Below are 23,650 nucleotides of genomic sequence, written 5' to 3' on the forward strand. Positions count from 1 at the left end.
TGCTCTTTTAAGTTCAAGCTTTAAGGAGATAACTCTAGAATGATTCTAAATTAAGACCAATGGTAAATATATGATATAAACGAGAAATATATTATTAAAAATATTTATTTTTAAAAATAATGCAACAGTGGTACAAAAATTCTTTACTGTATACAAGAATGTTATCTTTTGTAAAAGATACCACGAAAGTTTAATAAAATGTGAGTAAAATAAATAATATAGCAAGAAAGTATTTGCATATTATCTGCAAAATCTGATAATAAAATTATTGCTGTATACATCTGGCATGAGCGAATTAGTTTTTCACATAATTTGTTACCAGGTGGCATCCATCTGTTTAAACTTAACTTTGATTGAAGATTTTTTCCTTAAGTTTTTTTTTTTTTTTTTGTCCCACGACAGGCTAGCAGTTCTAGATAGGATTTAAATAAGGGCTGTAGTGAATATTGTATCTCAAAATTCCAATAAAAGATTACTAATAATGTTCTAAAATTTTACAATAATTATTATGGACACTGTCTAATTCTATTTTGTTGTTTGTATGCGTAGAGCAAAATCTTGCATTAAAGTATAGTTTTTGGTTTCTTGAAATGTGTCTCTAAGAACTGCATAAGGAATTTGCATTTCATCTGTGAAATCTGATGATAAGGTTAATACTTTGAGATATATATAGTTGTATATATTTCTGGAATGGAGTAAATCAGTTTTGCTTCACATGATCAGTTACTAGGGGGGGGGGGGTTGTGTGTATAAAATGCTTATAGCACTAGAGATTCTCAGTTCCTCTGTAAACTTCAGTCTGCCTACCCTTTTGCATGTGACGTAGCTCGATATCACTTGACTTTGTGTCTGTGCATTTGGTTCGAAAAGTTTTGCTATGCCTTTGCCGTAGGTCCTGCTGGCCATACAATCCATGGAGGTTAAATGTAGATTCATCCAACGATGTTACAGAGTAACTGCTCAATGACCAGTTTAACATAATCTGTTGCCCAACAAAGCATTTTTATTTCATTGCTTTTATCAGTATTGGCCTCTTCTCTAGATATGATTTCAGGCTCAGACAAAGAGGATAGGGTTCCCCCTGTCAGTTATTCTGGGTTTTTTGAATTAACATGTAAATTGGCCAGGGTCACACTAGTACAAACATAGTACACACAGCAGTGTGGCCCCAGATGCTGGTGTTCTGTATAAATAATAACAGTTTTAAAATCTGTATAGTACAAACAGTTTTGAATATTTTTCACCACCTTTCATGTTAAATTTCTCAATAACATTTCAAGATCAGATATTTATCTCTTATTATTAACTATGTATAATTGCATTTCTTAGCGCCATGTGATAATATATGATAATTATTTATTATTTTTTAAGATGTCATGTTTGGCCCGAGAAGCAGTGTCCAAAATGGAAGGCTCTGTGAAGCCAGTTCTTCTTTGTGGAGCTTTTAACATGGCTGAAGGGGAGGCTGCATATCAGTTGTTGAGGGATGGTTATCTCAACAATGAAATGATTGAAGAGTTACAAAAAAGAAAGGACATTGAACTTTCAGGAAAAGAGGCAAGTACTTTATGTTGTATGTTTATTCTCTTTATAAATATAGGCATTTAGACTACTAAATTTTAATCATATGATTATTTCTAATGTTGGAGACGAAAGGTATGCTTTATCATGCAAGTAACTTGAAATTATGGAGAGACTCATTTGTTGAAAAATAAGAGAAATTTACCTCAATATGATATGTAGACTCATTGTACTGCATGTTAAATAGAATTTATTAATTTAGCAAAATAAGTTATGTATAAAATAACTGCTTTACATTAGGATTAGCCCCGGGTGCCAAGCGTTTTTCTCTGTGCGATTTATAAAGTGCTCTTTGAAAACACTGTAGTTTTATTTCTTTTCTCGTGTGATTTTCTCCTCTTTTGTTCACATCAAGTAGTTCTTTGCTTGCAAAGTCAGAAGTAAAAACCCAGAAAGGGAATCCATCTTTCTTTTCTTAGTCTTCATATCAAATACTAATCACTTTACTAACTTCAATATCCACTTGGTCACTGGTAGCACAGCTCCTGCCTCCATGTGGCAGGGCCGGTAACCTGGGGGGGAAATCCATCCCTTGGGACTAAAGGGAGCAGAAATGGAAACTGACGTATTTTCACGCTTAAGAGCTCTCAACATGAACACGACAATGACACCAACCATGACTTCTCTCTCTTTCAAAATGACTTAAAAAGGACACTAGGAATCAGGAATCTCCAGCTTTCCTTATAGTACATTCTTTGTCATCCAAACCTGTGATCAAGCTCTCCCCTTTTATCATCCAGAGATGCCTAGAAAATGCTGCAGGTTCACCAAAAATGGTCAAACGTTTCCAATCAGGAGATTTACTGATAGAGACATCTCACTCAAGACATTGAGTTCCTATTACAACTAACTTCTTTAAGTGGAATATTGATTCAGGTCACCCCACACAACACACTGAATTCTTCCAAGGGAGTGATCTTCGAATGGGATCTTTTAAACGTTTCTGAGGAAGAAATAGTCCAGGAGCTAAAAGAACAAAATGTGTCTCATGAAAAATGAATCATGATCAGAAAAGACGGCAACTTAACTCCTACGTGAAATATAATCTTAACCTTCAGTATGCCAAATCTCCCAGGTTCTGTCAAAGCAGGTTACTTGAACTGCCACGTTAGGCCATATATTCTAAATCTGCTCAGATGTTATAAATGCCAAAAGTTCGGCTATTCTCAGACAGCATGCCGTGGAGACGCTATATGTCCGAACTGCGGCTGCAGAAATCACACGCAAACAGAATGCAAGGCTTCAACACCACAGTGCCCTAATTGTAGTGGTAAGCATCCAGCTTACTCCAAATATTGTAAACTATGGAAGATAGGAAAAAAAATACAAAAATATAAAATTGAAAATAAAGTCTCTTATCAAGAAGCCAAAAAACAGGCCAACTTAAGTATACCAAAATGCACTTATGCTTCCACCATTCACAGACACGAATCAGTGGCATGTCACACGGAAGTATCCATCTCTCCAAAAATATCAATATCAGACTGGGCTTGATCAGTACTCTTGTGCCAACATCCATCTAAACCAAATTCAGTAGAGCAAAGCAATAATATGCCACTCAGAATTCCATCCCGAGACCTCCGCATTTTCAGGTAGCAGAAAATTTGCAAAAATCGTATCCTGTTGAAACGAAAGGATTGTGCCTAACAAGCATAGATACAGATGATACTATTGGTCAAGAAGAAGAACTGCTTGAAATACACGCAGAAGATGATATGGACGATAACAATGAATCAGAATGTCCCACTTTTCCCCGAAAAGAAAAACCAAAACCAGACAATCATAAACAATCAACTTATAAAAAAGCAGTCAGATACATCTTCCACGAATAAAAACAAATAATGGAACACATCATTCAGTGGAATTGTAGAGGTTTTCGCAGCAATATCGATGATATCAATGAATTAATTCACTTCTTCCATTCTGTTGCCATGTGCCTACAAGAAACTAACAACGCCCCAAGTTTCCCCTACAGTCAAAAATTACACTATCTTCAGACAGGATATATCTGACACTAATGGTGCTCATGGAGGAGTAGCCATCCTGTTGGACTCAAGAGTCCCCTCCAGATGCATTCCATTGCAAACCTCTTTAGAAGCTGTTGCCACACGCATAGCAATTGGAATCGCTGTTACATTAGTTTCAATTTATCTTCCACCTAACTGTCCATATTCTGTTCAGGAAATCGAAGATCTTGTGTTGCAACCACCACCTCCCTTCTGTATACTAGGTGACTTTAATGCTCGCCACCCATTATGGGGTTCCCCTAGCTTAGACAGGTGTGGTAAGCTTATTGAAACGGTGATTGACAAACAGGATTTAACATTGTTGAATACTAGCTCTCCTACCTATGTCCATTTTCCTACTGGATCAACCTCCACAATAGACCTTTCCATTTGCTCTCCAGTGCTTTATGCAAGTATCAATTGGGTAAGTCTTAACAATCTTCACAACAGCAATCATTTCCCAGTAATATGCAAAATTCAAACTTCCTGTTCATCACCAAGAGATAATCCAGTAAAATGGAAATTTCCAAAGGCTGACTGGATAAATTACAGCAGGCTTGTCTCATTCAACAACCATATCATACAGTGCTCTCTATAAACTATGTTACTGAACATATAACAAACCAAATTCTAACAGCTGCAACTGCTGCCATTCCACAATACCAAGTCGGGAAAAGGCGAAAATTAAATCATTTTGGAATGAAGAGTGCAACAATGCAAAAAAAAAAAGAGAAAAACAAAGCATGGAATCAATTCCACAAACATTCAACCACTTCCAATCTTATTAATTATAAGCGACTTAGAGCAAGAGCCCGTTATATCAGACAGAAAGCAAAAAAAGAATCTTGGATTAAATTCGCTTCCTCATTTAATAAAAATACAGACATCAGACTGATCTGGAATAAGATAAAATTGTTAAATGGCAAAATTCCTCCAACGTCTACTCCACTAATTAACTGGAATGGACAGGAACTCTCTACCCCTACAGAAATCGCAAATGCATTAGGATCTGTATTTTATCAGTTGTGCTCTTCAACTGCTTATGACCAACCATTTCAAAAAATTAAAGGTGTGACCAAAATGGATTTTTATTGACAGATGTGCACTAACATATAATCAACCATTCACCATGGTTGAACTGCAACATGCTCTTACCAACACAAGGAAGAGTGCTGCTGGCCCTGATGGGATATTTTATATAATGCTCAAAAATTTGGATCCAAAGTCACACTCATCACTGCTGACCTTCTTCAATCGAATCTTCACTGAACATACATTCCCAAGCTCCTGGCATCATTCGTACATACTGGCTATCCCAAAATCTGGTAAAGACTATTCTGTTCCCCATAACTACAGACCAACCCTCAAAAATGATTCATCGCTGTCTGACATGGTATCTTGAGTCCCAAAATTTAATCAATAACAATCAATTTGGATTCAGAAAAAAATCTATCATCATTGGACCTTATGATTAAAGCTGAAGCAAACATCAGGAATGCATTTATCAATATTGAGATATTAATGAATGCATTCCTGATTTCTCAATACTGGATATTTAGAAAGCCTTTGACATGACATGCTGTTTCGGCATATTAAAGGATCTACATTCTCTTGGCCTGAGAGGAAATTTGCCATATTTCATCCAAAATTTCTTATAACAAGTTTGTTATTGGGGAACTCTGTCTAAAAACTTTGTCCAGGAAGAAGGAATCCCTCAAGGGTCTGTTCTCAGTGCCACTTTATTTGCAATTAGAATTAATCATTTAATTAACTGATTTAACTGATTAGAATTAATCAGTTAAATTAACTGAACTCATTCCAAAAACAGTGGACTCATATCTTTATGCCGATGATCTCACAGTCTCCTGCCATTCTCAAAACATGAACTATATTGAGAGACAATTGCAGATATCAATAAATCGGATCCAGATTTGGATGACACAAAACGGTTACAGACTATCCAGCCAGAAATCGACTGCCATACGTAAAATGCATCCTGATCCTGAACTCCAGTTAGATAACCATCCTATTCCAATAGCAAATAGTATTCGTCTGCTTGGCTTAATTTTTGACAGCAAGTTAAACCATCAAAAACACATTGAACATCTCTGGACAGCTTTGTCAAAAAAAAAAATGAACATAGTCTTATCAGCAACAACCTGGGGAGCAGACCGTTACACCTTGCTTCACCTATATAGATCCATAATCAGATCTCGATTGGACTATGGCGCGCCTGTCTTCAATTCTGCTAGGGAAAGTGCTTTATCTCGCCTGAACCCTATTCAACATTCAGCTCTTAGAATAGCTCTAGTTGCATTCAGAACGGTGCAAAGTCTGTATGTAGAAGCCTATGAAGCTCCTCTAACCATCAGAAGAAAGATGTTATTACTGAACTACGCAACCAAGATCCAAAGCCAGTCGACCCATCCTAATTGGTCAATATTTAATGATCCGCAACTCACGACCTTTTACAGAAACAAACCACAAGCAACTAGGCCTGCAGGTATTAAGTTCATGGAACTAGCAGAAAACTGGAATATAAAACTCAATAAAGTCCACCAAGAACCTATAGATCACGTTCCTCCATGGTCTGTCATCATGCCATCTTGTGACAGTTATTTCCACCAATAGGGAAAACACTCCTTAATGGATAATAATATCCAACAGCTGCACATTGTACATATACAATGTTATCCTGACTTCTCTAAAATATATACTGATGGATCGAAGTCCAAGAGTGGAACAGGTGCAGCAGCTGTATTCCACGATTCTACCATTTCAGTGTCACTTCCGACAGAATGCAGTAGTTATACCACTGAATTATATGCCATAAAGCTTGCTCTGGAAAACATTTTCCATCTCTCAATCGAAAAGAGCATAATCTACACAGACTTGCAAAGTGCCCTATCAGCAATGCAAAAGATTTCGCCATCTACTCATCCATTACTACAGCTCATCAGATCAGAGTTGATTCGCCTAAGAGATCATCGGCAAAAGGTTGTCTTCTGCTGGATCCCAGGCCATACTTTACGATCCCAGGGATCGTAAAGTATGGAAGAACATCACAGAGCAAGTCCGAAACCCTGCGGCACCTACAGCAGCATACTGGTTGCGTGGCCAACTGCCTCCCCCAGCTGCCAGCTAAGGACCAAGAAGAAGAAGAAGAAGAAAGAAGAAGGCCATACTGGAATACCAGGAAACAAAATTGCAGATGCTGCTGCCAAGCACATCCCTAATGAATTTTCTGGTCCCGTTCAGTGATTTCAAAATGCATATACATAACAAACTCCTTGAAATTAAATCTGTACCACAATTATGGGCCTCCAATTTCCGCACAAACAGACAATAAGAGGTAGTCCTGGCGAGAAACCAAATAGGCCACACTCACTTGACCTATCTATTCCTGTTATCAGGTAATGACCCTCCACAGTGTTCGCACTAAAACAGGCCACTCACAATAAAACACATACTCCTGGAATGCACCTTGTATAACAACTCTCATCTAATTTCATTCACTTCTCTCTCAACCTTACAGGAATTTTCACTTCGCCATATCATAGGTGAAAATTCAAACCCCACAGAATTTTTCTTCTTTCTGAAATGAATAGGTTTATATAACCGTTTCTAACTGCTTCCATAGAAGCCAATAAAACTAGTATTAAATATTATGATAGGTGCAATATGGCCTTAGTAGCCTTTACACCAGAAAAATCCAAACACAACAACAACATTAGGATTTGCTCTCTTGTAACATTTGTACACTAAACAGAATGAACAAAATACACTTGTTATGGTCAAGCTCTCCTACAGTCTTGCACCACCTGCAAAGCAGACAGCTGCTTCTTTACATTTAGTATTTGAAAAAAATTTTAACATAAGGCAATTATTCCCAAAATTTTCTGCAAATTATTATTATTAATTCATAAATCCTAGTTAATATTTAGTGCAGCACAAGTTTATAAATTAATCAATTGCAGTTGTACCTCGCTTTACAAGGCTCCATTTTATTCAAATCCATTATAATATAAGTACTATTTTGAACTGTGTGTATAATATCAGTTTGAATCAATTGCACCAAATTGATTAAAAAATTGAAAAGTCTTGGCAGAAGCTGTACTTAGATGTCACAGGTACTTGCAACATTGGTAGCGATGCCTGATTTGAAGAGGTTGACATGGAGGATGTGGATGTTGCATCAAAGTCACATGCAGAGGCTGATGGGATAGGCGATGAAGAGGATCCAAATGAGGTCTTAACAACCAAACCTTGATCTCCACGATCATGAACCAAGATATTTACAAGCTATCTATAAGACTATAGTTAAGAATACGTTAGCAAACAAGAAGCTTGGCTGTAACATGAGTAGTAGTAGTAGTAGTAGTAGTAGTGGCACATGATGCAAGAAAGCAAGTGTAGGAGCTTATGCAGCATCAGCCAAAAAAAAAAAAAAAAAAAAAAAAAAATCATCACACCATTCCCTCCAAATGCCTGTCCAGTTCCTCCTTAAATTTATTTAACCTATCAACTTCCACAACGACAGATGGAAGTTTGTTCCAGCAATTAACCACCCGCTGGCTAAAGGCAAATTTCCGCACATCTATTCTACATCTGTCCTTTCTTAATTTGAACTTATGTCCCCGTAGGTTCGTAATCTGAACAAGTGGAAGGATCCCATCAGAATTCAGCGTGCTCAACCCATTCAAGGCCTTATAGACCTCAATCAGATCACCACGCAGGTGCCTAGTCTCCAGCCACTGCAATTTGCAGAACTTAAGCCTCTCTTGGTAAGAGGATCCCTTCATTCCCCTCACCAATCGTGTTGCTCTTCTCTGTACACGCTCAAGCAAATCTACATCCTTCCTAAAATGAGGCCTCCAGACTTGTACGCAATACTCAAGGCGTGGCCTGACCATTGCCTTATACAGAGGGACAATCACCTCCTTTTCCCTGCTAGCAAAATTCCTATATATCATTGACAAAACCCCATGACCTGCCCTAGCAGCCTGTCTGCATTGCTCAGAAAACTTCATATCTGACTGCACAATTACTCCCAGGTCTTTTTCATTTTCTACCACCTTAAGTGTAGTACCACACAGTTGGTACGTTTCTCTGGGGTTACTTCTACCCATATGCAGTACTTTGCATTTGTCAAGGTTGAACTTCAGTTGCCACTTCTTAGCCCATCTGCCCAAATTATCTAGATCCTGTTGCAGTAGCACACTGCCATTACTGTCATTAACAACCCTGCCAACCTTTGTGTCATCTGCAAACTTCGACGTTAAGCCTGATATACCTTCATCAATATCATTGATAAATACACAAAACAACAGTGGACCCAACACCGAACCCTGTGGGACTCCACTAATAACATTAGTCCACGAAGAGCAGCACCCATTGATTACCACCCTCTGTCTTCTCCCACTTAACCATCCTTTTATCCATTGTAGCAACTTACCCTTAATACCATTCTGCTCCAATTTGTACAGTAGTCTTCCATGCGCAACAGTGTCAAAAGCTTTCCTGAAATCCAAGTATATGATATCAAAATTATTTTTCGCATCCAGTTCCTTTGTGACCACATCATAATAACCAATCAAATTTGTCAGACAAGACTTTCCCTTAACAAACCCATGCTGTGTTTGAATTATTGCTGCAGTCTTGTCTAGATGATCCTGCAATGCATCTTTAACCAGTGACTCCATTATTTTACCCGGAACAGAAGTTAAACTAACTGGTCTGTAATTACTCGTGTCACCCTTCGATCCACCTTTGTGAATTGGGGACACATTTGCACATCTCCAGTCCGTGGGAACCTCCCCTGAGTCCAAGGATGCTCTCATAATTATGGCTAAGGGTTTGCTTAGTTGCTTTGCCGCCTCCTTTAAAATAACTGGATAGATCCCATCCACCCCAGGTGCCTTTCTTATGTTTAACTTCAACAATTTCTCCTCCACTTTGCTCTCAGTTATTACAAAATCATTAAGCACACTGCTACAATTTGATAACCTTCTTCCATTTTCAAACTGTAATAATTCCTCACATGTGAATGTAGATGCAAAATACTCATTCAGTTTGTTTGCTATCTGAGCAAACAAACTGTCAAGGTACATTTTTTACACTCCCACATAGACTACTTCCCCAAAGATATAGGAAGTGCTAGTGAAGAACAGAGTGAGAGGTTTCACCAGGACATCAAACATGTGGAGATGAGGTACCAGGGAAGGTGGAATGTCAACCTGATAGTTGCCTTGCTGGATGCTAAAGAGGGACTGTAAAGTAGAAGGATCTCCAAAAAAGTCAAAGAAAATTTGACCCATAGATCATTTTTTAAAATGAGGGGGTGAGTGTTTAGTTGAATTTTTACCTCGCTGCCCTTTTAAGTGTTTTCACTATGTATTTAAATTTAAATGCCTGGTAAAGGTAGCATGTTTTTATAATTTCAGTGCACAAATTCTGCCAAAATTAATAAAAATTTGTGAAAATCAAATTTTCATTCATAATTTTTGAAGATACCCGACATGGTGAAAACAAACAGGGTCTTTTGAAATCAGCATTAGAAAATGATTCAGAAACACCCTTCTCTGAGAAAACATCAGTGAATTTATTTTAAAATGCAGAGTAGTATAATGGATGTCAATTAAATTTCATTATAGTTGTCTATAACACATCCTAAAAACTGATAGGAAATAATCTCAAAAATCTGAACTTTTTGGTAGCAAACTATTAATGTTGATTTTGAAAGTTTGTGCTAATTAAAGATCTGCTGATTAAATGCAAGATCAAGAATATTTTTTTGATTAAGCAGTTTGCACTGCAGGATTATTGCAAATTATACCTGAAAATCAGTAAAATTAGAATTGAAACAATATTGAATTCATTTCATAATGAAAATAGAATCGCAGATAGTATTTTAAAAAAAGCAGTGTTCAATGTAATGTCATTAAAAGTGCATTTTCATTTTTTTCGTTGACATTGCTGAAAACAAAAATTACTCTATTTAAGCCTTCTTCAGTGGATTTTTAAATAATAGACACTTTTTAGTGAAAAATATTTGCTTCGAGAGTAGCTAGAGAAAGGTGCCCACAGGCTGCTGTATGGTTTAGATGGTTCACTGTCTAGTTGTGTAATAGATAGCAGTGCTGTGTTCAAGATAGTTTGGTTTGGTTGTTTTGTTGTTTATTGGCGCATTGACAACGGAGATCATAGTGCACCACTGTGTTCAAGATTTGCGTAAGATTCTACATTTGTGTATAATTCTATTATACACAATTATATACGGAAGCCATAAATTCCTGGGCGCCTCAGTAGCCAGGTGGGAAGGAGCAGCAGTGCGTAGCACATGCTTCTTGATTAGACCGGGGTTCGACCCAGTCACCACCAAATACGGAGGATTCGGAAAGGTCAGGGGAATGACCACCGCATTTCCCGGAGCAATATGGCCTTAGTTGCTAATGCTCCTAAAAAATCAAATAACATAAATTCCTTAGGAAGTTAGCATTAATTAATCTCTATATAATGGAAAAATAGACCAATGAAAAATTTACAGTTGAAATAAAAATATTTTTAACTGGGACATATACTAAACTTGCTGGGACAACGGTCTAAAATCCGGGACTGTCCAGGATAAACCAGGATGTATGGTCATCCTAACAATACCTGAAGCAGTCAGAAAGTAGGTTTTTCACCTGAAGTAGGTGAAAAACTGTAATTCTTGAACTGTGGAAGGTTATTAAATTTTGTCTGTGGAATGTTTCAGTGGAAAAATGTTTGTTCTTTTAACAAGTTACGTTTTGTTGACAGCCTTTGTTAAAATCCCATGTTTCTCAGTGGAAATTATATGGTGCAATTGTAAACAAGGGAGATATATACAAATATTTATCCATCTCAAGAAAAATGCTTCTAGGAGTGAGAGCTTCTCAAAGTGTACCAGGACTGTGTGAACAGGAAAAGTACTAGTCAAAGAAGGTTATAATTGATGACAAAGAAAAGAAAGTTAACAAAAATTTTCGGTCAGTTTAATTGCTCTTAAAATAAATTTCATAATTTTAAATACTTAGACATAAATCTGCATTTATGTGAGTCATGATGTCCAAACAATTGAGTGCTGTTGGCAACAGTGGGTACAGGAATGGGGACTTACATCAGAAGTGATGCAAGGTAGAGCTGCTGGGTCAAGAATGGTATGTCTTAGTGATTAATCACATTTCTTTTGGGGATATCCTTTGCGCCTCCATAGCCAGTGGGCAGGAGCAGCATTGCATAGCACATGCTTCTTGATTAGATCCACCAAATACGAAGGATGCGGAAAGGTCGGGGAATGACCACCGTATATCCCCGCAGCAATATGGCCTTAGTTGCTAATGCTCCTAAAAACCAAACAACAACTTTTGGGGATCTGGTGACAGCTCTCTGCACATCTGGGGGAGGGTGAACAAAGGTAATCCTACCCACACCAGGATACGTAATACTAGACCAACACCAGAAATTGCGGTATAGGGCTGTTTCTGAACTGGTGCTCTGTAAGTCTTTAAAAATGAGTGAAAACTCCAATAATTAGAAGTATAATATTACTGTATATTGTAGCATATGAATTGATTTTTGTTTTTTGTCTTGAAAATTTGTCATTCATCGTATGTCAGCCTCCCCCCCCCCCCCCTACTTTTTTTTGCAATTATTTTTCCCATCATATGCAGTGGTGTATTATGGTAAAAGCTGCATGATATCTACTGTCTTCTTTATAACTTAATTATTCCTGCACTCTCATTTAAAACTACACATTGTGATTAGAGATTGCAAACTAGATCATAAAATGAATACTGGTATTACGGTATCTTTCGAAACCAGGATACAGTCAGTCCTCGTATAGCACGACAGTTGCGTTCCTAGAAACCCTCGTGCAATGCAAAATCATGCAATATAAACAGCAGGCCCTATGGGAAAAATAGGGTTAGGTGCCGACCACCCAAGATTGAACACACATTTGTAACCAAAACATTACCAAACACAATAAATAATCGTAATAAAATACGTAAGTGTTTTATTACGACTATTACGTAATAAAATATTGCTAATGCTTTTGCTTCTATCGTAAGCAAACTTGTTTTTTGTTTGATTTTCTATCCAAACAGATGACAGCCATTCCATCTCTTCCAATTCTTTGTGTCTTAATCTAGTGGATTTTAATTACACCTTGAGTTGTTCCTGCTATGAAAGTGGCGCCTTAGCCAGGTGGGAAGGAGCAGCAGTGCGTAGCACACGCTTCTTGATTAGACTGGGGTTCGAGCCCGTCACCACCAAATACGGAGCATGCGGAAAGGTCAGGGAATGACCACCGCATATGTTTGTTTTATGAAAACCCCAAACACGAAAGGTATCAAAACCTATAGTACTTAGTACCGTGCATGGGTTGAAGGAGAAGTATGGGGGGAGGGGGATGCCGGAAACTTTGCTCTAGAGACTAAACATGGGTTTCACCACTTCAAGCCTCCAATAAGCAAAGTGGTGGTATTTCACCGGTTGATGAAAGTCATCTACCACCTACATCCCGGAGCAATATGGCCTTAGTTGTTAATGCTCCTAAAAACCAAATAAAAACAAGCTATGAAAGTTTGTTTTTATTTTCTCTGCATTCTTTCTAATTCTCGGCGTTGCCTCATTTAGGTCTGTAGCACGTGCAATATCACATGGTCTTTCATTTCGCTCAAAGCGTTTCACAATTTCATATTTTTCTCTATTGACAGAGGCAGACTGGCCATAAGCCTTACCGGGGAAACCCCAGTGGGCCGGAGGTCGGTGTGATTTTGGCCATAAACCATAGTATGAGACCACTATAAATTTTCCCGGGTAAGAATTTTTGATCCAGTCTGCCTCTGTTTATCGATATTGCTTTTCTTTTTCTCTCTGAATCTGCAGTGTCTTCACCAGGACGCTTCCTTTTCATACCTTTTAATTATTTTACTCATTTTTAGGGAACAAAGCACAATTACAAAATGAGGAGGCACACTTGATACACATAAACAAAGCTGCGCGCGTGTAGCAACTGAATAAACAACACCATAAAGGCAGAGATTAACACCTCACATTTTACTAAAGCACATTTCTAGGGGTTACTACCATAAAACAATAAAAACAATTTCCAGTTGCGTTTCTGCTAGTGGAATCTGTTATAAACTGGTAGTAAACTCTATCTCATTGCATTTGCGATTATACCGATAGCTGGAATTGTTGGTTTTTACATTATTATAGTGAAATGTGTTTCCCCTTCACTGATATAAAAAACATAAATACATTTTCAGAGTGCCGACCGGGCTAGCCGAGTGGGTAAAGTACCTACCCGGCAACCGAAAGGTCGCGGGTTCGATTCCCGCCTCGGGCTTGGATCAAAGTACTGCAAAAACCTTGGGAGGTGCAATATGGCCACAGAAGCCGATGCGCCAACAACTACCAAATCAATCAATCAATCAACATTTTCAGAATCTTCTCTTCATTCCTATCGTGTTGCGTTCAGTTGGGGCGATTCCGCGTTCAACTGCCATTTCTTGTAAACACAAAGGCGAATCGTGTATAAGCGAATTCGGTTCATGTTATATAAGATATCGTTCCCCTATATATGAATCGTGTATGATCGAATTTGTGTAGCGTAAACACGTGTTATACAAGGACTGACTGTACCAGTATTCATAGATGTCTATAAATTTAAAAATAATAATAAAATAAAATTAACAAAGCAATAATTCAATAAACTAATTAAAAAAACTTCTTTCAGTGAAAATATAAACTGAACAAAAAATGTCAATAATGTCATTTTCAGAATTGCAATTATCAGCATCAGTTCTGATGAAGCATGCTCTTAAAAAGCAGAGGCTCTCAATGGTTTCATCATTCAGCCATGTATAAATTTTTGTGCAAATTTGGTTTTCTGCTGAAAATGCCCTTTTGACTGCCTCACTTGCTGGTGGAATTGTAAAAAAAATTGTTGTACGCAAGTTTTAAATTCAAACCTCATACCTTCACCTTCAAAAAACATGATCTCTGTTTTTTTAAGTCTCTTCAAATCTGTGAGGTGTTTTAACAGTAGGAATTTGAACTTTAAATCTTTCTTCTGTAGCCAGTTGTAATCAAGGACATCTCATCGGAGAATGTCATTAATATTGTTTTCAGTTCCAACATTTTCTTTGGAATCTTCTGCATAGGACAAATGAAGTCTTTATTAAACGAGTTACTATTTTTATGATGGCAGTTTTCACTTTGTTGTGGAAATTAATTTAATCCTAGTTTACTTTAATATAGTGATCCAGCATGCAAATACTGAAGAAATTGTGACAGATCTGGACGAAATACAGAATTTCAAGGCAGTTTGTAACTGATTGCATATTTCCAAATTTTGTTTGTGATGAGTTATTTTAGTGTCGTATCTGCAGTTAAAAAGATTAGAATCTTTGCAATGTAGTGCTTCCATGGCTAATTTGATTGGCATAAGAGCAGAGATAGTTGCAGATATTAAATTAAATTTATTCCAGAATTTGTCTATTAAAGGATTTTCATCACAGTATCTTAACTGATAAAATCTTTCGCATCAATGAGCCTTCCAACTTTAGTCATAAGTGATGCCCCATCTGTTGAAACACAGACTATATCTGTATAGAAGTGGAGATCATGGCCTTCTAATTTCTTATCAACAAGTTGTATACACTTTTCTCCCAGCATATTTCCACGCACACAAACTAATTTATGTTATAAAAGGTGACATTGGTGAAATAGATGGTTATATTTAAGCATTGTCTATTTCTGATGGTAGTCCGCTCATCAGAAATCAAACTGGAACCTTTTTCCTTCAGCTGTGATTTTAGATATATCAGTTACTAAAAAATCTCGAATAGTTTTACTGTAATTCAGAACCATGTTTCTTATAGCATTTGCAGATTTGGGAATATCACTAAATTGTTTTGCAATTAAACGAAACTTTTTTTTATTTATTATTATAGAGCTGATATCAACAGATATAGAAAAGATATTAAAAGGCAAACCATCACAAGCTGTCGTACGAGCTAATACTTCTGACAAGGTTTCCTTCTTATCACTTCTTAAGTAATTTGTTATTAATGATTGAGATTGAAATGGTAGCTTGGCTTGTTTCGATTGACTTCGTTCATTTTCATTGTAATCTATATTATTAGATGTCACATTTGTTTTTCTTAAATCTTATAGTATGTATTGTCTTTAAGTGAGTATTCGATCCACCCTACATATTAATGTAACATGTTAATATTATACACAACATATTAATGTAAGAAATGTTCAACATTTCTTACATTTCACTAGCTGACCATTTTTCTCTACCATGTAGTAAAACTATACCGAATTTTTATCGCTTCCTTTTCTGTGCTCTCTGAATGTACTGAGTACATGATGGCTATTTATTTTCTAAAATATAAATGACACAAATTTATTAACTTGTTAATTCAAAGTGAATTACCTAAACAACTTACAGCTTTATTCATTCAGTCTTACTTTTTCTTCTTATTGTCGCTGCAGCTGCATATTATAGCACAGCTAATCACAACACAAATACTTTCCTCACTTGACAGATCAAGACTGCTACTAGGTGGCTATGTGTTAGTCCATGTAGATAAATTAGTTTGCTCCACCCTGCAATCTTAAAATTAAATAAGTACTGAAGTACCTGTACTTTTTGACAAATACCAGTATTTAAATACCGGAAAAAATTTACTGCATTCCTGGTATTGCAATCACTAATTGTGATATTTTATTACATTACTCAGTAAACTGTGAAGAAGGTGGAGTTTGCTTTTGTGAACTTCTACGTAAGGAGGTATTTACGTGTCATCACTGTTATAATATGTGCACATGGGAAACTTTGCTTATGAAACCCAGCCATTCCTTGCTGCCTGTTTAGTAGTGTACTTCGAATTGATTTCTTTGTAAAAAGTGCCTCAGTATAGAAGTGCTTATTAGGCATTTGGTAATCATGAGAGTTTACTTTTCAAGAACCAGGCCTCCTCTGCTTTTGAGAGGACCTGGTTCCTGTTAAGAATATGTACTCCACTGTTTTAAATTTTTGTGAAGCACTTCATATTTTGAAAAACCGTAAAAGTTCCTTGTTGCAAAAGCAATATTTAAGTGATGAGACTAAAAATAGACCAAAAATATCTAATTGTCTAAAATAGAAGAATAACACCATGCAAGCTACACCACACGCACCAATGGGACTGAGGTGCCAACCCATTGATTGTTATTATCAAGACGGATTTACCAGGATCAGTGGGGCAGTTGCACCAGAGCTCCCTTGGGCACAAGAGGTCGGCACCAATGCAGTTAGTATAAGAAGCAATTTTTTAAAGCTTTTATTTCAGTCAGTTTATTATATAAATTATTTATATAAATATCAGAATATTTAATTATTGCTTATTTAGTTTATTGCATTTTAAATCAATTTATTTATAATCTGCATAATTTCATGTGGAAATCATTGGGAAAGGACCTCTAAAATGTGCAAGTCAGAAAGAACCCCATCCAGCACTGATGTTATTAGTTTATGGGCATAATATGCCAACAACTATAGATAAATATAAATTACTCATGATGGTAGAAAGCATTTGTACCATATGAGAAAGTGCCAAAGGGGAATCATGTGAACTTCAATACAAAGTTCCAATTTCAAATTAATTCTGTTTTTGTGATGCATAAAGCTGTTATAGGAAAAACCTCGACCCATTTTAAAAAGAGTGGAGGGGTGGTGGCTATAGGTGAAAATATTTTTGAAAATTTACTTAAGAGAGTGGGGGGGGGGGTTGTAATGTTTTTGTTTTCATCTTTCAGTGTAGTTTCACTAAAGAGTGAGCTTGCATTGTACTAAACCTTATGAATATTATAAATTTGTTTTTATTGTTGAGCAATAAAGCTATTCATTTAAGTGATTTTTTTATGTGATAAAAATATCTTTTCAGAATGCAGCCCTTATTGACCTTTTGTGGAAGGCATTCCAACACCCGTCCTCAAATTTGTGCAGCTGTTATAAATGTGTTTTGGTAGGTTGTTTTCTAGTATTATTTTTATTGAATAACATTTTACAGTTAATACAAAATTAAGTCAGTTGAAAGCAAGCCAACACATACATAAATGAACTTGTCCAGAATTCTGTACATGTGTACAAAATAAACTGCATTGTATACCCAATTGTTAAAATTTAATTGTTTAATATTTGTGTCACACAGATAACTTAAGAAGGTATCAAACAACACTGAAAATTCATCAAAGTTGCATTTAATATATATATATTAAATACATTTAATATATATTTGTCCTTGGAAGCAGAAAAATGAGAGAAAATGATTCAGTGAAAGTCACGACACTGGAGAAGATGAGCAGTCAGGTCATCTATTATTGTTACATCCAAGACAAATTTTTCAAAGTGAAAGCCTTGGCAAAAAACAATCGGTGCATATCTCCAGATGAGTTGGATAATGCTCTAAACTGGCAGTGGCAGGCCTTTTCTGGCCCTTGTGCCAAAGATAAGCTGAAATAAAAATATAAATTATTGTTTGATCATAGGGGGGGAGACTAAATTAGTAAATAGTCTTCATGAAATTATAAAGGTAATATGGTACTTGAAAGCCTAATAATATTTTGCTGCTACATGATTTTGCAGTCATTTACACTTTTGGTTTTCACTGCTAGATGTAGCTGATAGATAATTGAAAAAATTATTTCTCTCAATAAAAATAACTGGGTGGCTTGCATGCATATGCCATTGGTTTGCTGTTGGTGCTCCAAACTTCAGTTGTGGGTCAATACACTGTATTGTTCACATATCATGACATTTCATTTTCTACTCTTTATACATTTATATAATTTTGAATAGCATAAAGCTTAATGAGTGGTACTCACCTTAGATAAATCTGCTACATTACATGAAGTTAGATGGAAGAATAATTTGAGACTTAAGGTAGTTTAAAATGATTTAAGATTGTGAACACGGAATTAAAATATGCTCAAGGAAGTAGAAGTGCACAACTTCGTCCCTGGTTGTCATTGAAGAATTAATTTAAACTTTCAACCGGTGAAGCCAAAAGTCATGAACGATTTTCGTATTAATGTCATCAGTTGGCAGTCGTCTTGGGGGATGGCCAGGTTTGTGTAATTTAGTGATGCCGAACATATGTGGGAGGATGTTATTGCACATACCGATTTGCTGTAGCGTGTGTAGGTTAATTTCTTTGTTAGATCTTAATCTCCTCAAGATAACGTCGTTTGTTTTTTTAATTTGGAGATGTTGTATGTGTTATCAATTTTATAAGTATCTTGGTCGGAGAGTATCTGTTCCATTTTATCGATATAAGCCTTTTTATCCAAAATTATAATAGTGTCTCCTTTGTCGGCTTTTTGTACAATAATATTAGGGTTTTTCCATAATTTGTGTATGTTTAATAACTCTTGTTTAGTCATGTTGGATTGTGGTGCAAACATCCTCCCACATATGTTCAGCATCACTAAATTACACAAACCTGACCATCCCCTAAGACCAATAGTTTCTTTTAGCAAGTCTGCTTTTGCTAACTTATCTACCTTTTTGGTCAAAATCATATCACCCTTCACGAGATTTTCAAAATTTAAAGTCAGCAACACAAACCAGGCCTTCGAACAAATAAATTCTGCCATAATTTCTAGCGGAGACATGTTAGCCTCCTTCGATGTTGTTCTTTATATACAAACGTATATTTGCCCTTCACGCTACAAGCTTTACACGAATTCCTAACGATTGATGACACTTTAATCAATCGCACCTCTCTTACCATTAATAATATCTTAGAACTTGCCTCATTTTTACTTGAAGCTAGACACTTACGTTTTCAAAACCAGATATTTGAACAAATATTTGGCCTTCCTATGGGACTAGGAATTTCAGCTCCCTTATCAGAAATCTACTTAGCCGCTACTGAAAACCAAGTACTACAACCAACCTTACCCTCCTGGGATTAAACTTTATATGCATTATGCAGATGACATACTTTTAATAGGAAATAGAACTACAATTGATAATCTCTTTATTAAATTCAGCACGATACATGACAGATTAAAATGCACACTCGAAACAGAAATCAACAACAAAATCAACTTTCTTAATCTCGCAATATACAAAATAGGCACCAAACTAGGAACCAGTATTTGCAGGAAAATATCTACATTTCAAATCACACCACCCACTTAGTACAAAAAAAGCCGTCCTCTATAATCAAATCCATAATGCTATAAAGTTCGGTTCTTCACAAGATGATTTATCCGCCGAATTACAATATCTCACAAAAAAATTCACGACCAGGAAATATCCACTTCAATTAATCCAACACATAATTTCCGTTGCAAAGAATAATACCAAAAGCTTAATTAAACACAACACCGAACAGAACATGCGCATTATCCTTCCCTATCACAGCAGTCTCGCTAGACAGTTCCGCCGATTGTTCGCAGACGCTGATATCACACTTCTTTTCTTCATATAATAAGTTAGGAACCCTGTTTAATGCATATAAAGAAACACACAAATACTCAATAAACAACATGAACAGTATTGTATATTTAATTAATTGTCAACAAGGTTGTAACGCATGCTGTATCGGGAGCACTACCACAAAATACGGTTCCTCAAAAACTTCCAACACACGAACATATTACCATTATAACAGCTTCAGGACTGGTCAATCCGGTACTGAACTCACACAACATGTACATTCTAAAGTTTAAATTAATTCTTCAATGAAACCAGGGACGAAGTTGTGCACTTGTGTCAGTTTCAAACGGTACATTAAGACATTCTATAATTTATCTAAACATTTATATAATTCATTTGGATTATAAAAAAAGAAAAGGAAGAATAGAAACTCAAATGCCAAGGTTCATTACTGATGTGGATACTTTGTTATAGCACTGCACTGAAGATAATATAGCATATTATCACTTGTAACAAAAAAAAATTATGGTGTTAACCAATACAAATTGAAGTACCGGTGTCCTCAGTGAAAAACACTTTGATTCTGTTACTCACCAAAAGATCAGATCTGTGTCAGTGATTCAAAATCTTGCTAATATTGTTCACCACTAATTTTTTTTTGTGGAATTTGCATAATGCACAAAAGTCAACAATCCATTTGTACAGGGCTACCAAAAACACACATAGCAACGTTTTAGCAGGGTTCAGTTTTTCTTCATGATAACACCAAATCCCATATAGTACCAGTGACATCTGAGACTCCCAGCTGATGAAAAGTTTTTGAACATACACTATATAGTCAGGGCTTATGCATTCAGGTCATAGTCCCACTGTATAAGCCAATTGTAAGACAACATTTGGAATACTGTGTTCAAGTATGGAGACCTTATCTGAAAAAAGACACTGAACTTCTTGAAAGGGTCCGAAGACAAGCAACTCGCATGGTCAGATCAGCAAAAGGGTGACCATATGAGGGAAGACTCCAAATATATGGGCTATAGAGCTTGCCATCCAGGCACCTCAGAGGTGACCTGATTGAGGTTTATAAGGCTCTGAGAGGGGGTTAGTAAAATAAATGAATGCAGAAATTTTACTGTTATAGAGAATTCCAGAACTCGGGGTGCATGGATGGTAGGAAGTTTTCTTTTAGCCAGTGAGTCATTGATTGCTGGAATGGGTTGCCTTCACAGGTATTTAAAGGCTGAGTTAAATGAATTCAGAGGTCAACGGGATGGTTGCTTATGTGAGGGGGTGCCTCCGTAGCCAGGTGGGCAGGAGCAGCAGTGCGCAGCACACACTTCTTGATTAGACCGGGGTTTGAGCCCGTGACCACCAAATACGGAGGATGCGGAAAGGTCAGGGAATGATTACTGCATATCCCCGGAGCAATATGGCCTTAGTTGCTAATGCTCCTAAAACCCAAATAACATTTATGTGAGGAGGGAAGCAAATTATGGTTGATACATTGAAAGGGTTAGCCCTCAAAAAAGTCCCTTTCAATGTATCTTATTGCCTATAATTAACATTTTAATTTTTCTTTTAATGTTATTTATATGTAAGGTCTCCTTACCTTATTTGGCATATATATGTTTTTTTTTCCAGTTTGCGTTGGGCACTTGCATAAGGCGTTGGGCTGCTTGAGAAGCTATAACTTACTAGCTTTTGTATTATACATTATAGCCGTCTTAACTTTGTCTATTACTGCAACTTACCACTACAACTAATATCTTAAATTATATATATATATATATATATAGACAAAAAGGTAATTATCAGAGTATTTGGTAGGGGGAGTTGAGCTATCAGGTGTAATAACCATGGAAGAATTGAGAGAACCCGTATGCTAAAAAACAAATTGCCTGAAATAAAATGCAATTAATATAAGCATAATTATAATAACTATGCTTATATTAATTGCATTTTATTACAGGCAATTTGTTTTTTAGCATACGGGTTCTCTCAATTCTTCCATGGTTATTACACCTGATAGCTCAACTCCCCCTACCAAATACACAAATACTCTGATAAATTATCTTCGTCTGTTTTTCATTATGGTTGCCAGTTTTTTCTACATTTACCATAGTACTCCGGATCCATAACCCAGACTTATATAAATTTTATATATTTTAATTTCTCATTCCTGTTTACTAAGACTTTCAGTAATTTCATTGCATCTTTATCATTTTTATATATATATATATATATTTCATTGCATCTTTATCATTTTTATATATATATATATATATATATATATATATAAGCTAAAATAGGATATTTGCCAGCAGCATGGCAAGCAAGTTGAGTTCTTTTTCACTCTACTTCTTGATTAGACCGTAGCATAAGATAAACAATAACAGAAAAATATAGGGGAGGTTCAGAAGAAGAGGGTAGTGGTGAAGCAACAATCCTAAAATAAATTAGAAAATTAAGCCAATTAAAAGAAATTTAGTGGTGCCCCTAGTAGGCACCCGTTTCTGAATTATGTGAAATCTCACTGAGGTGGAAATGTGAGTTACGTGACCAAATAAACTGAAAATAAGAATAAATGAAATGAAATAGACTGACCATTATGCCCCATCTCGATAGAGGACCACGAGGCCAATAATAGTCAGGGAATCGCTGCATTTCGAACGCTAAACAAATCCATGCAACGACAGAATGATACTAAGATCAAACTGCCGATGCAAAAGATTTACATAGCGGTGGTCCTTATGCAGCGAAAAATAATAAAACAGAAAGCCTAGTACTCGCATGGCCAAACCACGCCACTGACAAAACAATAGTTGAACTGAAAATATATAGAAACAAATTAGGCTATAGATGGCGGTACGAACGCAGCATTAGCACATCATCACACTACCCCCATGTAAATATAATCCAATTAATTCAAAATTAAATAGAGAGAAAAAAGTAATCAAAATATATATTAAAAATAAGAAATATATATTAAAATGATGATGTTAGCTTTTCCACTGATGCTAGCTTTTCTACTATTTTTTTTCTTATTTATTTTAATATATATTTTGATTACTTTTTATCTCTCTATTTAATTTTGGATATAATTGGATTATATATATATATATATATATATATATATATATATATATATATATATATATATATATATATATAATTACAACAGTATGTAAGATAAGGAATTTAAACAGTGTGTAAAGTACTGTACAATAAAAGCTTTCCAAGAGAGCCCTAAGGCCAAATGAATTGATTAAGAGTGTATTAAGCATACTAAAAGCACTGAAATTTAGGCCAATTGGCCTTTAGGCCAATAAAGAAGATATAAGGTAAGAATTTAGCATAAGGATTTAGAATAAAGTTTTTCAGTATACCCAATGAGCCATGAGACCAAAAGACTTAGCCTGAGTTGATTTAACGTGTTATACCATATAAATAATAAAGTAAATGAATGTCAAATAAAATAACTGGCAGAATAACAGAGCTAGCTGTTATTTTGACAGTTAGTTGCTAAATTTTAATATAATTTGGATAATTTTAGATCATTTGGACCTAGATAAACTAGCAGATAACAAACAGAAAC

At 36.0% G+C, this 23,650-nt stretch overlaps 1 protein-coding gene across 6 annotated transcripts in view; it reads left to right on the plus strand.

Moving 5' to 3' along the window:
• Nucleotides 1-23,650, plus strand: part of LOC150081274 (uncharacterized) — a 207,994-nt gene that overhangs the window by 177,641 nt on the left and 6,703 nt on the right. For all 6 annotated transcript variants that reach the window (XM_090379587.1, XM_090379583.1, XM_090379586.1 and 3 more), the window contains 2 exons: nt 1,372-1,557; nt 17,555-17,635. In XM_090379587.1, coding sequence (XP_090235713.1) covers nt 1,372-1,557; nt 17,555-17,635 — 267 coding nt within the window. The remainder of the gene's footprint in view (nt 1-1,371; nt 1,558-17,554; nt 17,636-23,650) is intronic.

Source organism: Mastigoproctus giganteus, chromosome 8 (genome assembly GCF_048544385.1).
Source record: "Mastigoproctus giganteus isolate SK-2022 chromosome 8, ASM4854438v1, whole genome shotgun sequence".
Lineage (NCBI taxonomy): Eukaryota > Metazoa > Arthropoda > Arachnida > Uropygi > Thelyphonidae > Mastigoproctus > Mastigoproctus giganteus.